Consider the following 17,205-nt stretch of genomic DNA (forward strand, 5'->3'; position numbering starts at 1 on the left):
GCTACAACCCTCTCTGTCTGTTGTAACTTAAGATATTGCAGTAGCATTAACATAAGCAGGACACAGTCTAAACAGTCTGCATTTTAACCACAAAACTGTTATTTCGCTTTTCATTGATCAACACCACACAATTTGATTGACAGCAGAATTTAAGTTTGCCAGTATTCCACCTCTGGGCAGCCGAACGTCCTGCGTTTTTGCCAGAGTACTGCCGCGTGTAATCCCGCACATGCTACAAAAGGTTCAGTTGTTTAGAGATCGGGAAGAGGCGTCCAGAGAATTCGGCCTTGCAGCCACTCCATAAATTGATMAAGAGCACATATTGTACTTACTACAATGACCCTGGGGGAAAGTTAATTTAGAGAGGAGAGAGGTTGAGTCAGTGTGTATGTACAGTATATGCACAGTAATATATTTTCCTGTGTTAACACCCTCAACACTTGTTTGGTCCAGGGGCGGGGCATCTTTGCCAGTGGCAGTCCATTTGACCCTGTGACCCTCCCTGATGGGCGGACGTTCTTCCCTGGCCAGGGCAACAATGCGTACGTGTTCCCTGGAGTCGGCCTGGGCGTCACCGCCTGTGCAATCCGACACGTCACCGATGAGATCTTCCTCACCACCGCAGAGGTAACACACACACGCACACAAATGCATCCATCCAATTATCAGTTAATTTACTTTCAAATAGCTTGGTGACAGAGCACTCATTAAAATATCATCTTAATTAACACACACCCTCCAACTCTCTCTTCTTCAACTGACTCTCTCTCTGTATCTTCCTTCCTGCCTCTTTTTTAACACACTCTCTTCCATTCTCTCTATCACTTCCTATTCAACTCCCTCTCTATCGCTCTCTTGTATATTTCTTCACCTTCTCTATTCATGTATTTTCTCCAACTCAATATCTCTTTCACTTTCCGTATCGCTTTCTCTATTTTTTTCAACTCAATCTAGCTATAATTCTTCCCCTTTATCTCTGCCTCTTTCTTCTTCCCTCTTCATCTTCACTCCTTCCTGGAGACCCTACATGAAAACTACTACAGTTTACTATAGAATACTACAGTACTTACTATATAATTCTATAGTAAACTGTAGTATACTATAGTAAACACTATTATCCGCAAAAAAAACACTGTAGTAAATGCTACAGAAAATGTCTGCAAAAACACTACTCTTTTTAACTATAGTAAATATTAAAGTATCGGATGTGCATATACCTTGCCCATTCCCCTCCCCCATATCGCAATTTGTGCCACCCAGGAGTGAGAAACCTACATGCCAGGTACAGTATACACCTCAGTTATATAGAAGAGAGCAGAATCTCAGAACTATCTGTTCAGACCCCAGTCCTACCTCCTTACAGGTTATGTACAACCTACTGGAGGAACCTACATTTCTCCAGTAGGTTTCCTGAAGGAGAAAGACTCCACTTCTATGTCAAATATAATAAAGCACTATAGTAAATACTACAGTAATGTCCACAAAAACACTACATTAATTACTATAGTATATACTAGTTATTTTACAACAGTGTTTATACTATAGTTAACTGTAAATACTACAGTATACTACTGTAAATACTACAGTATTCACTGAAGTCTACAAAAACACTACATTGAATACTACACTAAAGTCTGCAAAAAACACTACAGTGAAACTCAGTCTGCTTACAGATCATTAAGGAAATCACTTAAAAATGTCCTCATGTCTGTCCCCAGCTCAGTGGCATGGCAAATATAACAATATCCCTGTGAGCCCAGTCAATAAATCATCAGAAAAAATGGCCAAACTGATAACCTCTCATAGGCTGATCTTGTGCGAATGCCAATCAGCTCTCTTTCCTCTGTGCTGCCTGGCTCTGCAGACATGGGAGACGATTAAAGCTTCACGGTGATGCATAAATGGGGGTGCATTACTGAATGACAATTTCATGTTTTATTTGATACTGTCATCATGGGCCTCAAGCATATGAGAGCCACACTCAGCCTACCAATGAGGTAGACTGAGGATGGAGGACGGTTGCGCAACAGAAGGAGGGGGAGGGTGGGATGAATGTCAAGTCTTAGCTACATTATCTAGACTGATTGCCACCCATTATACCCTAATACCCACCCTACCGGTATATCATATAGAAATCTAATCAAATGTAACTTTATTTAAAATGCATTCCAACGTCTCAATACTCTTTACAGTAACATGTGTGTGTATGTTAAGGTATGCCGAATATCTGTTTGTGACTGTGTGTGCATAACTCGTCCATTTGGTTGCTCTCTGACAGACCATTGCTGACCTGGTGACAGAGAAGGATCTGTCAGAGGGAAGACTGTACCCTCCCCTGAACACCATCAGAGATGTCTCTCTCAAGCTGGCCGTGAAGGTGAGAGCACACACACATCTGCACGCACGCACGCACACACGCACACACACACACACACAAACAAACATGTCCTTAGGTCTTCATGCTGCCATAGCCTCAATCGGTCTTCACACTTACACTGAGTATACCAAACATTAGGAACACCTTCCTAATATTGAGTTGTCTTGCCCATTCACCCTCTGAATGGCACACATACAAAATCCTTCTTTAACCTGTCTCGTCCCCTTCATCTACACTGATTTGAAGTGGAGTTAACAAGTGCGGGGATCATAGCCTTCKCCAGGATTCACCTGGTCAGTCTATGTCATGGAAAGAGCAGGTTTTCTTAATGTTTTGTATACTACTCAGTCTATACAGTGTACACCTATGAACTATCGTGTGTGTGTTTGCGTGTCTTACAGATCGTGGAGTTTGCCTATGAGCACAAGTTGGCGACGCTGTACCCGGAGCCTGAGGATAAGGAGGCTTTTGTGCGCTCCCTGATCTACAGCCCTGACTATGACGAGTTTGCTGTGGACTCTTACCGCTGGCCAGAGGACGCCATGACCATCCAGTCATGCAAAATGTGATGTGGTGGAGAGACTGAGGGCGAGGGACATGGGGCACAAAGGAGAAGTGATCCAGGAAGGGAGTGAAGGAGACTCCTTCACTCCCTTCCTGGCAATGGTTCAAGACAATGGTGAATGTGGTTTTGATGTAAAAGGGAAAATATCTTAATGAATGTGATAGATACGAGCCAAAATAGACATGATCAAATAAATGGTTTAAATGATTGTTTACTTCATATCTGCTGTCATTGTGTTTGTTTGTGTGTGTACAGTACTTTTAGGGGTTTCTTGGGTAAGGTTTGGGCATTACCATTGTTTGCTCCCATGACCGTGTCATACTAAGAGGGAAAATTCTATCTTCAAAGCTAACAGAAAATGTGTCTATAAAACATATAACTAGGAGAAAGACTGTTGGCTGTGATGCACAGGGTGAGAGGAGAGTGGGTCTTTTAGGTCACATGCTAGATGTCTCCACTCAGCCGTCCCAAAGTAGCATGACTAACTCTTTTCCCATGGATATACTGGTAAGAGTCTGTCATCCATACACAAAGGCCAGGGTTATAGAGAAACGTGTTGCTCTGTCAACAATGTGCCTATTAAAGGCAATATTCACAATGTTTGTGGGCACCACATTCACTGTAAACTCAAGAGTAAATTAGAGTAAAACCGTGAAATGCTTACTTACAATTCCTRCCCAACAATACAGAGTTTAAAAATAATAAAATAATACAAATAAAATAACATAAGACATAAAATAAAATACAAAAGAATGGAGCTATGTACAGGGAGTAGCAGTACCAGATCAATGTGCAGAGATATTTGAGGGAGATACTTTATATGTAGTGTATGTAAATACCCCTTCAAATTGATTGATTCAGCTATTTCATCCACACCTGTTGCTGACAGGTGTATAAAATTGAGCACACAGCCATGCAATCTCCATAGACAAACATTGGCAGTAGAATGGCCTTACTGAAGAACTCAGTGACTTTCAACATCGGACCATCATAGGATGCCACCARTCCAACAAGTCAGTTCGTCAAATTTCTGCCCTGCTAGAGCTGCCCCGGTGAACTGTAAGTTCTATTATTGTGAAATCGAAACGTCTAAGAGCAACAACGGCTCAGGCACGAAGTGGTAGGCCACACAAGCTCACGTAGAGCGTAAAAATCCTCTGTCCTCGGTTGCAACACTCACTACCTAGTTCCAAATTGCCTCTGGAAGCAATGTCAGCACAATAACTGTTAGTCGGGAGCTTCATGAATTGTGTTTCCAAGACTGAGCAGCCACACACAAGATCGCCATGAGCAATGCCAAATGTCGGCTGGAGGGGCGTAAAGCTCGCCGCCATTGGACTCTGGAGCAGTGAACACGCGTTCTCTGGAGTGATGAATCACTCTTCACCATCTGGAATTGGCGGATGCCAGGAGAACGCTACCTGCCCCAATGCATAGTGCAAAGTTTGGTGGAGGAGTAATAATGTTCTGGGACTGTTTTTCATGGTTTAGGCTAAGCCCCTTAGTTCAAGTGAAGGGAAATCTTAACTCTACAGCATACAGTGACATTCTAGATGATTTTGTGCTTCCAACTTTGTGGCAACAGTTTGGGGAAGGCCCTTTTCTGTTTTCACATGACAATACCCACGTGCACAAAGCGAGGTCCATACAGAAATYGTTTGTCGATCTGTGTGGAAGAACTTGACTGGTCTGCACATGGCCTTGACCTCAACCCCGTCGAACACCTTTGGGATGAATTGGAACGCCAACTGCGAAACCAGGCCTAATCGCCCAAAGTCAGTGCCCGACCTCACTAATGTTCTTGTGGCTGAATGGAAGCATGTCCCAGCAGTAATGTTCCAACATCTAGTGGAAAGCCTTCCCAGAAGAGTGGAAGCTATTATAGCAGCAAATGGGGGACCAACTCTATATTAATGCACATCATTTTGGAATAAGATGTTCGAAGAGCATCATGTAGTCATGTAGTGTATGTACATGAAGGCAGGGTAAAGTGACTAGGCATCATAATAGATAATAATACGAATAAAAGAAAGAACAGAGTTTCAGCAGCAAATGATGTGTAAAAGTGTGTTTGTTGTGTCGGTACGCATGTGTGTGTTATGTGGTTGTGTGTGCGTATGTAGTGTATGTGAATGTGTGGAGGTGTCAATGGAGTGTGTGTTAGTGCATGTACGATACAGAGTTTAAAAATAATAAAATAATACAAATATTGTCTAGTGAGTGTGCACAAGGTCAGTGCAAGATAGGGTCTGTGCAGATAGTCAATTAATGGTTATCTGAACTATTTAGCAGTATTATGGCTATTTAGCAGTCTTCTGGCTTGGGAGTAGAAGCTGTCTCGGAGCCTGTTGATACGAGAGCTGACACCGCCTGATATAGAGGTCCTCAACCCCAGTGATGTACTGGGCTGTCTGCACCACTCTCTGTAGCTCTTTGCGGTCGAAGGCGGTGCATTTGCCATAACAAGCGGTGATGCAGTCAGTCAAGATTCCTTCAATGGTGCAGCTATATAACATTTTGAGGATCCGAGGGCCTATGCCAAGTCTTTTTCGCCTCCTGAGAGGGATGAGGTGTTGCCGTGCCCTCTTCACAACAGTGCGGGTGTGTGTGGACCACAGCCCTGTGGATGGGGTCTCTCCCCTCTTTCTCCTATAGTCCACGAACAGGTCCTCAGTTTTACTGACGTTGAGGGAGAGGTTGATGTCCTGGCACCACACTGCTACGCTTCTGACTTCCTCCCTGTAGGCTGTCTCATTGCTGTCGGTGATCAGGCCTACCACCGTTGTGTCGTAAGAAATCTTGATGGTGTTGGAGTCGTTCATTCCCAGGCAGTCGTGGGTGAACAGCGAATACAGGAGGGGACTAAGTACACACCCCGGTGGAACCCCTGTGTTAAGGGTCAGCGTGGCGGAGGTGTTGTTTCCTACCCTCACCACCTGGGGCCGGCCCATCAGGAAGTCCAAGGATCCAGTTGAGTTGCAGAGGGAGGTGTTCAATCTCAGGTTCCCTGGCTTTGTGATGAGCTCGGAGGGGACTATGGTGTTGAACGCTGAGCTGTAGTCTATGAACAGCATTCTTACATAGTGATTTATGACAAGGTCTTTCTTTGAGGGCCTAGTTATACCCTAACACAAGGGTGTTAGGAATCTCCTGGTTTACAGGCCACATCAGGCCTGCAAGTCACATTATGCTGGCTTGCAAAGTGATGTGTAATTCCTATTGGAATCCAGCTAGAGTTAGGATATCCAACAAGAATAATTGTTAATCACCCGCAACCTGCATTCAGAATGACTGCCATGGTAGTGAAGATTGAAAACTGGAACAACCAATGACGAACAGATTAGATTAGTTTAGAAAATGATATGTTATTTATCTTTGGTTGATACATTTTATGCTGCACAATCAATGCAAAAACAACTGATATAACAGTAAAACAAACAATGTTGAAAGTCTCCCTGCAATAGAGCATGCTGGGAAATATATGGTTCTTTGTAGAAACATTTTTACCTTCCAAAGAATCCTTGCCTTCCAAAGAATCAAAGAACCCTTTCTTCCAAGAACGGTTCTTCTGAACAAAACAGTTCTTGGTAGAACCTTATCCCTTCGCAAAGAACCCCTTTGGAACCCTTTTTTCTGAGTGTATTGTCCTTTTGCATGTTTGATGTCTCATTGGAGGTCGTAGCAGGCTTTCTTGTATCCATCCATGTCCCGTTCCTTGTCAGTGGTATCTCTAGCCTTTATCCTAGGTGGATATTGCCTGTAATCCATCGTTTTTGGTTTGGATATGTTCGTATAGTCACTGTGGGGACGACATCGTCGATGCACTTATTGATGAAGCCTGTGACTGTTGTGGTAAAACTCCTCAATGGTATCGGATGTATCTCGGAACATAGCAAAACAGTCTTGTAGCCTCACATCTGCTTCATCCGACCACTTCCGTATTGAGCGTATCACTGGTACTTCCTGTTTGAGCCTTTGTTTGTAAACAGGAAGCACGAGAATGGTTTCGTGGTCAGATTTGCAAAAGGGAGGGCATTGTATGCGTTTCTGTGGGTAGAATAAAAGTGGTCTAGAGTTTTAACGCCCCTGTTATTGGTAAAAGTGAGGTAGGACGGTTTTATGCCTCCCCGCATTAGTCTCCACCCACCAGAAACACTGCCTCTGGGTGAGCTGTTTCTTGTTTGTTTATGCAGTACAGTTCGTTGAATGTCAGAATTGATGTAGACCGGCATGATAATTATGGTTGAGAACTCTCTTGGTATATAAAATGGTCAGAAGCTTACCATAAGGTATTCTATATAAGGCGTGCAAACAATAAGAATTGAGTCCTGACCATACTCACTGTATTAGTGTCTGTCAGAGGATGTGAGTGGAGTTGCTGTCAGAAATCCCGCTCATTGCTCATGGAGCGGTGCTCAAGCTCCGGTGCTCCATGTCCTTTCCAACCACTCAGCTAAAATCCGCTCCTTGCTCACAAGGAAAAAAACTGCCTCCAAATTCACTCCATTCATTAAAATCACAATTTAACCAACACCCATCAATTTGTGTGACTACCTGGACCTACCATTTGGTTTTGAAGTATTGACATCAAACCATATGCTTTGAATGAAAAGTATTATAATGAACATGAAAAGCGCTCATCATTTCAAATAGGCTACATGTCATATTAAACGGCATATAAATACTCTAAATAGGTCAGGAGCCAGACATAGAGCCTGAGAAGGAACATAAATTAATTATTTAGGCTATATTATTTATATTATTTCAAGGCTATAGCATATAAAGAAATGTATTGTGAAACATTTGCAATTGCGACACACCAGGCAGGTAGGAAGTCAGGGATATTAAACACTCATCATTTAAACATGTTTTTGAATTAAATCATCATAGTCTATAAATTGTGCATATAAGCTGTGACTTACTAAGAATTAAATACAAATTAAACTAACAATGTCTCATTGCCTTTGAGTTCATTTTTAGAAACACCAGTTTGGCCAGGGTCTTTGGCTCCAGGCCCATGTGATAGTGCCTGAAGAGCAAGCAGGCCAGCAGCGGAGGACATCCTCTAGGCGCTTGCAGAGCCACTGTAGATGTTAAACACCCTTTTGGCCACTCTTGCCAGGCTGGGCAGGGATGCAAAGTTTATTTTARTTTAGGTACTGTAGGCCTAAAGGTTTTTAGGGAAAATAACCCAACCAGGCCTCCCGAGTGACGCAGCGGTCTAAGGCACTGCATCGCAGTGCTTGCTGTGTCACTATAGATCCTGGTTCGATCCCAGGCTGTGGCCGGCCTCGACCGGGAGACCAATGAGACCGTGCACAATTGGCCCAGCGTCGTCCAGGTTTGCGGAGGGTTTGGCCGGCTGGGAAGTCCTTGTCCCATCGCGCTCTAGCGACTCCTGTGGCGGGCCGGGCGCATGCACTCTGACTCGGTCGCCAGTGTGTACTGTGTTTCCTCCAACACATTGATGCGGCTGGCTTCCGGGTTAAGAGAGCAGTGTGTCAAAAAAGCAGTGCGCCTTGGCGGGGTTGTGTTTCGGAGGTTGAACGGCTCTCGACCTTCGCCTCTCCTGAGTCCGTATGGGAGTTGSAGCGATGGGACAAGACTGTAACTACAAATTGGATAACATGAAATTGGGTAGAAAAAGGGTTAAAAAAATATTATAATAAAATAAATAACCCAACCAAAGGGAAAGCTCCTTGAAAAATGGAATAAGCCGGGTCTATTGGGCCAAAATCAATTATGGCCTATTGTATAGATAATAGAACAAAAATGAAGGAAACTTTTATGAGATCAGATTTTTTGTTTACAAATACTTTGCTACAATGACACTTAATTAGCTAACCACCTCATTCCTTTCTTTTAGCATGTGCACATAGTAAGTACACCATCATGCTTTTGGGATTTGTGTCTTTTCAGATTCCAATGATTCTTTGGTTGTGGACATTACATCACAGCACTCCCTCTCTTGCTCTTGGTCCTCATCTTTGTAAGTCACCTTGATTTTGTACCTATGTGATTTTTCAGTTTTTTTATGAAAATATTTAGTGAACTCCATGACAATAGCTGAAGCAAGGGCCTATAGCAGCACACAAGTAGACTACAAATGCATGCTGGGCCGGATATGCCCTGAGCTCGTGAAGTGAGCGCTATTGGAGCGGGAGAGAAGGTCGACACTCCAGCCTTTGGGAATCTCGCTCCAGTCAAATTGGGCAGGCTCCTCTCCTCGCTCCACTCTCCAGTCTAATTGGACAGGCTCCTCTCCTCGCTCCACTCTCCAGTCTAATTGGACAGGCTCCTCTTCTCGCTCCACTCTCCAGTCTAATTGGACAGACTCCTCTCCTCGCTCCACTCTCCAGTCTAATTGGACAGGCTCCTCCTTCCTCGCTCCACTCTCCAGTCTATTGGACAGGCTCCTCTCCTCGCTCCACTCTCCAGTCTAATTGGACAGGCTCCTTCTCCTCGCCTCCACTCTCCAGTCTAATTGGACAGGCTTCTTCCTCGCTCCACTCTCCAGTCTAATTGGACAGGCTCCTCTTCCTCGCTCCCAACTTTCCAGTCTAATTGGACAGGCTCCTCTCCTCGCTCCACTCTCCAGTCTAATTGGACAGGCTCCACTCTCCAGTCTAATTAGACAGGCTCCTCTCCTCGCTCCACTCTCCAGTCTAATTGGACAGGCTCCACTCTCCAGTCTAATTGGACAGGCTCCTCTCCTCGCTCCACTCCAACGCTGCTCCACTCACATACTCTGGTGTCTGTCATCATATTGTTTGATAGATTCGTAAAAACCTTATTGTCTATACACCCTCTTGAGAAGAACGGTATTGTTTGTTTTGAGTCTTCAGTAGGTCTTCCAGCCCCTGGTAAGACTGATCTTATTCCACCTAATGACTCACAACCACCCCGAGAGAACTGTCTGAGACATTATTTGTCCGTATTTGAGAAGTTCAAGAAGTAAAGTAAAAACATTGATTGTAATGTTCTCTTTTGAAGACAGAGTAACCAATAAAAACAAATAAAAATACTGACACTGACTTCAGCACAGTGAGAGGTACCCATGGACGGATGCTGCTAAGCAGTGACCTTGAGCTTCTGTCTGGGTGTGAGAAGTGGTCAACCCTGTAATACAGATCACTTGCTCTAACAGGTGACTGGGCAAGGCCATATTTTAAGGCAGCAACAGACCTTAGAATGCCCGACCATAGCTACATAGCTTTATCACGTCTTGTAATATGTGACGTGGGAGCTTAATGTACGGTTCCTTCATGAAAAAGGCTTGCAAAAGAAATGAGAACATCCGACCATACAGTAGCTATCACGACGATGCAATGTTGTTATGTGGGGACTTTTGACATGTCTGGCTCATTTATGATACCACTGTTGTTTTGTTGTTTTTCGTATTCTATCCACTCAGTTATAAGTGATGCTCTCTTTCCCGTCCTTCAGACGATAAAGCAATTATTTATCGTCTTCATCCCCTTATCTTTCAGCAAAGTGCTCCAGCAGTCAGCCCCCTGCCTAGAAGGAAGATAGGAATCCCTGGCCGCCTCCTTGCCTGCCTGCCTGGACTTTGATTCCCCCAAACACATGTGGGCTCAGTGGGGTGTCAAAATGTGCTCTCTTCATGTTAGATCTCTGCCYTTGTCTAATAGTTTCCCATTTCTTTTCTCAACTGTGCCGGAGTCAGGAATGGAGCTAAGTTGTGCTTAGTGTACAAGCACACTTTTTCCCATTCCCAGGTCATATTTGGAGCTGTCTGTGTCTACCTACCTAGTAGGGGTTTTCTCACCAGGTCTTTTAGATGCGTACTGAGGATTCTTAGCCAGAACATCTGGTAACACTGAGAAGTGGTCCTTGTAATACGGATTACTGGCAATTCAAACAGGTGACTGCGCAAGGCAGTGTTATTAGGGAGCAACAGGCATTTGAAAGAAATGAGAACACCTGGACATTATGTGATTCTCCTCTTCTGCTGCATCTTCAGCTGTATGTAGTTAAAGTTTAATTTTTTWAAATTTAACTAGGCAAGTCAGTTAAGAACAAATTCTTATTTACAATGACGGCCTACCCCGTCGACGCTGGGCCAATTGTGCACCATCCTATGGGACCCCCAATCACGGCCGGATGTGATAAAGCCTGGATTCGAACCAGGGACTGTAGTGATGCCTCTTGCACTGAGATGCAGTGCCTTAGACCGCTGCGCCACTCGGGAGATAGGCTCCATTTAGTTCAGTCATAGGGGACAAATTAAACATGCATGTTTATCTAAATCCCTTGTTTCTCTACACGCTTAGAAAAAAGGGTTCCAAAAGGGTTCCTCAGCTGTCTCCATGATGTGGAAACAATGTTGATCGATTCAACCATTGCTTTGTTTAACTCATGTACTACAATGTTTTGGCACAAAAACTGTGCATGTTGACTTTTCTTCTGAGTTTCAACGTGTGTGTGTGTGTGCTGTAGATATCAACAACAGAAAAATTGCATGCAACGTCATCCCTTGATAGTGAGTGTTGTATTCGATATTGGACATGACACTATTGTGTGCTATTGTGTAAGCATACCATGGGTTTCATTTTCACCACATGACATGGCTCCATAGTGTACAGGCACTGAACTACAGTACAACAGATATTTTGATGTCATTTATATTATTTAAAGATGACCACTGTGGTTTTCTGAGGGTTGCTGGTGTACAGTACATGTTTTACATAGAAACACAGTCTTTCGAACATTGTATTCCAGAGGACATTACACAGACAGCTTTTAGTCCATTTGTGAAGACATTTATGGTATACAGTGCCTTCAGAAAGTATTCATACCACTTGACGTATTCCACATTTTGTTGTTAGAGCCTGAATTTTTTATTTTTTTATTCTCACKCATCTTCACACAATACCCCATAATGACAATGTGAAAACATATTTTTGCACATTTATTGAAAATGAAATAATAATCTAATTTACATAAGTATTCACACAATCCAAAGTGTAATTAATAACAACATCATGRTCTAAGGGATATTTAGTGTCTGCTTTTAAAAAAATGTACCCTTCTACCAATAGGTGCCCTTCTTGCGAGGCATTGGAAAACCTCCCTGGTCTTCGTGGTTGAATCTGTGTTTGAAATTCCACTGGACCTTACAGATAATTGTATTTTGTACAGAGATGAGGTAGTCATTAAAAAATCATGTTAAACACTATTATTGCACATGCAACTTATGATGGGACTTGTTAAGCAAARGTTTACTCCTGATTCTATTTAGACTTGCTATAACAAAGGGTTTGAATACTTATTGACAAGACATTTCAGCTTTTAATTTTTAATTAATTTGTAAAAATGTCTAAAAACATAATTCCACTTTAACATTATGGTGTATTGTGTGTAGGCCAGTGACAAAAAAAAATCTACATTTAATTCATTTCAAATTCAGCATGTAAGAACAAAATGTGTAAAAAGTCTAGAGGTGTGAATACTTTCTTAAGGTACTGTACAATTCCACATGCCTATGTTTTTGACTAGGGAACTCAAGGAGATCCACTACAGTCATCAGACATAGGCCTACACAATGTATTAACGTTTGGTAGCTTTTGGTGACGTTTTAGACAGTGTCAGAATATGATGTTGTTGTTGTGAATTTGTACAATGTGTAAAGAGAAAAACAGTCATTTTACCAGATCTACATTTTTATTAACAGTTTAATACACTTTAAAACGTTTTTTAACATTACACTTGGAAATAGGTGTTATACATAGTCCCTTGTAAGGAAAAATTTAAGGYACCGTCAGTTTTTTTTCTTTTTCTGTTAGGTTTTCAAAACATGTCTAATAATAACATTTTATTAGTCTAATGTTTGGACAGATAATCTCAATCTTATCTCAAGAAAACACATCTTGTTATACTCTGGCAATGTATCAAATCTGGTTAACGTGTTCCGTTTGATAAACAGCATACCGAGCATGACCAATGCAAATGAGCATGCATACCACGTCTGTTCAAACTGCGTGTGTATAATGCGCTCTTGGAGTGTCATTGTCTTCAAGAGAACGTTAGCTCCCACCGTTCAGCAGTGATGATTGGAAATTCAATTCTATCACAGCATTCCAGTTGAATCAAAGTTGTTTCAACATAATTTCTCAACATGTTGTGACGTGGAATTAAAGTGGAAAATACATTTGATTTGAAAAAAGTTAGCAACCATCATCTCATTTCAACCAGCGTTGTAAACATTGCAATTAAGGTAAAACTTCAATTTAAATTGACTTAACCTGACTAATGGTGAATTAAACTGAAATTGCAACAAACTTTCTATGGCTTGTTTTATAGCGATATTGTGCATTTTATTTTGTGAAGTGGTTTCTTGCATCAAACAACACAACATTTCAAACACCTCCTTGTCTGAAGGAGAAGTGGGTAAACCGGTTAATGTCAAGCTCTGCATGTTTTTTTCAAAAGTCTCATGGAATGTAGGCCTACATTGAACACCACACATTGGCTGTTACTGTAGGCTGAATGATAGAACAGCTATTTCCATGTTAAAATGTTATGGGATGCATTTTCTCCATTGTTTTTGATGGTAGGCTACTATGGTAGGCCTACATTATGATCAAATAGCCACAGTAGRCTACTTGACCACTGTTAAAACTAACTTCTTCAGGCTAGGGTCTATTTTTTCTCCACTTCCTGTCTGACTGACGTGCCAAAAAGTAAACTGCCTGTTACTCAGGCCCAGAAGCCAGGATATGCATATAATTGGTACCATTGGATAGAAAACACTTTGACGTTTGTGGAAATGTTAAAATAATGTATGAGACTATAACACAATTGATATGGTAGGGTAAACCCAAAGAAAAACCAACCAGATTTTTTMGGGGGGAGAGCCCATGCTCTTTCAATGGAAAGCTATGGGTCCTATGCAATTCCAGCTCCCAGATTGCAATTCCTGTGGCTTCCACTAGATGTCAACAGTCTTTGTTCAAGGTTTCAGGCTTGTTTCTTCCTAAATGAGGAAGAATTTTGAGTTTTGGTACTGGGAGTCAGAGTTGGAAATCAGTCTGTGCGCGCGTGACGAAGAGGACGTGCACTTGCTAATTTTCTTTTCTATTGAACATACTTCTTTCCGTATGAAATATTATAGTTTAATTACATTTTCGGGTACCTGAGGATTTAATAGAAACATATTTTGACTTGTTTTAACAAAGTTTAGCGGTAGCTTTTTGGATTCCTTTCTCTGCATATTGAACGAGTGGATTACTCAAATCGATGGCGCCAACTAAACTGACTTTTTGGGATATGAAGAAGGATTTTATCTTTAATTTACAGATTGTAAATTAAAGATAACATTTTTGCTAAAAGTATTATTATATTATTGATCGATTGACTAGGACTTTTCAAATCACCCAGTAGTGCTACCTGCAGAGTAAGCTCAAGGTAAATTTCGCAATTCTTCAGCCATTTCTGGACCTGCAACCATCCCAGGACCAAAACAAATGAAGTAAATGTCTCTTCGCAGCTAAATCTGCAGAGCTGGGATGGTTGTTTCCCACATATACAGTTGAAGTCAGAAGTTTASATACACTTAGGTTCGAGTCATTAAAACTCGTTTTTCAACCACTCCAAAAATGTCTTGTTAACAAACTATAGTTTTGGCAAGTTGGTTAGGACTTCTTTGTGCATGACACAAGTCATTTTCCCAACAATTGTTTACAGACAGATTATTTCACTTATAATTCACTGTATCACAATTCCAGTGGGTCAGAAGTTTACATACACTAAGTTGACTGTGCCTTTAAAGAGCTTGGAAAGTTCCAGAAAATTATGTCTTGGCTAATTGACATCATTTGAGTCAATTGGAGTTGTAGCTGTGGATGTATTTCAAGGCCTACCTTCAAACTCAGTGCCTCTTTGCTTGACATCATGGGAAAATCAAAAGAAATCAGCCAGACTTCAGAAAAATTGTGTAGACCTCCACAAGTCTGGTTCATGCCTTGGGAGCAATTCCAAATGCGTTCATCTGTACAAACAATAGTACGCAAAGTATAAAACACATGGACCAGTGCAGCTGTCATACCGCTCAGGAAGGAGACGCGTTCTGTCTCCTAGAGATTACGTTACTTTGGTGTGAAAAGTGAAAATCAGTCCCATAACAACAGCAAAGGACCTGTGAAGATGCTCGAGGAAACAGGTACAAAAGTATCTATATCCACAGTAAAACGAGTCCTATATGACATAACCTGAAAAGGCCACTCAGGAAGGAAGAAGCCACAGCTCCAAAACTGCCAAAAAAAAGCCAGACTATGGTTTGCAACTGCACATGGGAGAAATGTCCTCTGGTCTGATGAAACAAATATAGAACTGTTTGACCCATAATGACCATCTTTATGTTTTGGAGGAAAAAGGGGGAGGCTTGCAAGCCGAAGAACACCATCTCAACCGTGAAGCACGGGGGTGGCAGCATCATTGTTGTGGGGGTGCTTTGCTGCAGGAGGGACTGTGCACTTCACAAAATAGATGGCATCATGAGGCAGGATAATTATGTGGATAATTTGAACCGAAATCTCAAGACATCAGTCAGGAAGTTAAAGCTTGTCGCAAATGGTCTTCCAAATGGACAATGAACCCAAGCCTACTTCCAAGTTGTGGCAAAATGGCTTAAGGACAACAAGTCAAGGTATTGGAGTGGCCATCACCAAAGCCCTGACCTCAATCCTATAGAAAATCTGTGGACAGAATTGAAAAAGCTTGTGCGAGCAAGGAGGCCTACAAACCTGCTCAGTTACACCAGCTCTGTCAGAGGAGAATGGCCAATATTCACCCAACTTATTGTGGGAAGCTTGTGGAAGGCTACCAAAATGCTTGACCCAAATTAAACAATTAAAGGCAATGCTACCAAATACTAATTGAGTGTATGTAAACTTCTGACCCACTGGAATGTGATGAAAGAAATGAAAGCTGAAATAAATAATTCTCTACTATTATTTCTGACATTCACATTCTTAAAAATAAGTGGTGGTTCAGGAATTGTGAAAAACTGAGTTTAAATGTACTTGGCTAAGGTGTATTGTACACTTCCGACTTCAACTGTATATATATATATATATATAATATAATAATATAATTATATTATATTTATAATCTGTGTGTGTGTATATATATATTTGCAAAAAATATATATGGGGGATTGGAAGTGATGCAGTCAATTACATTGATGGAAGCTACAATCTGTCTGAAATATTAAAGCTGATCTACCCCCTAAAAAAAAGAAGTAAATAATAAATATATCTCGTGAGATGCGAAGGTCGAGTCATGTGTCCTTCGAAAAATGACCTGCCAAACTGCACTTCTTGAAAATGAAATAATCTGCATTATTATTCCCATACCATTATTACAGAGAATCAGACAAATTATTATACCCTCTCCCTACACATGTTGTGCTCTTGTTAGAAGCAATCACTCCCCTATTGCTGACTACAAATTATTTGTAACTGGGCTAATAACTCAGTAACTAGGAAATGATATGAACAAAATGTGCACAGGTGGCTATGGGCAGCCTTTGCTTTGATCTCAAAACAAGCGCATCTACTCACGACCACAGCTGTAAACACAGTCCAGTTCAGAGTAAATAGCACAGATCCATACAGTATATGGCAATGGTCTATTTGCATATAGGCCTACTGCAGCTCTGATTGGTTATGCGACACTGGTCTCTGTAGAGTAGGGGCTGAGTCTTGCACAATAGAATCCTGTTCCGATGCGTTCTGCCTACTACATAATCTCTTGCATAGTTTGTTTTGATTCGGTATGTTGCACTGAAATTGGCTAACATTGCATTCATTCGATCACTATTGCCACAGTAAAGGGAAACGTTGATAGTGTTAACTAACAAGGGAAAACTCTAGAAAGTTGAGTGAAGTTCAATCTACTGCTTCTCTCCATGGGCTGATATTTCTTCTGCGCTCTGCTTGGCAGTCCAGAGGGAGCTGCATGGCAGTCTCGGGGCTACTGTGCACCCACACATGCGTGCAGCTTAGAGGAAACATTTCACATCACAGTGAATGTTCTCGTTGTTCATGCACCATGGGAAAAACATTTTGGCATGGCAAATCCAAGCTTGACATTGGTCTGCATTGACGTTGTCGCATGCCTTATCTATGGCCAGAAGGAGGGTGGCACAATCATGGGGATGGTGATCGTATACCTTCCTCCATGCTGAAAAAAGTCCTCAATAGGTTTGAGGAAAAGAGAGTATGGGGGCAGGTATAGGGTC

General features: G+C 41.9%; 1 protein-coding gene across 1 annotated transcript in view; it reads left to right on the plus strand.

Moving 5' to 3' along the window:
• Positions 1-3,161, plus strand: part of LOC111965295 (NADP-dependent malic enzyme) — a 124,663-nt gene extending 121,502 nt beyond the window's left edge. The window contains exons 12-14 of the mRNA XM_023989378.1: positions 454-627; positions 2,279-2,377; positions 2,779-3,161. Coding sequence (XP_023845146.1) covers positions 454-627; positions 2,279-2,377; positions 2,779-2,946 — 441 coding nt within the window. The 3' untranslated portion in view covers positions 2,947-3,161. The remainder of the gene's footprint in view (positions 1-453; positions 628-2,278; positions 2,378-2,778) is intronic.
• Positions 3,162-17,205: the final 14,044 nt, after the last annotated feature.

This window comes from Salvelinus sp. IW2-2015, linkage group LG6.1 (genome assembly GCF_002910315.2).
Source record: "Salvelinus sp. IW2-2015 linkage group LG6.1, ASM291031v2, whole genome shotgun sequence".
NCBI classification, from domain to species: domain Eukaryota; kingdom Metazoa; phylum Chordata; class Actinopteri; order Salmoniformes; family Salmonidae; genus Salvelinus; species Salvelinus sp. IW2-2015.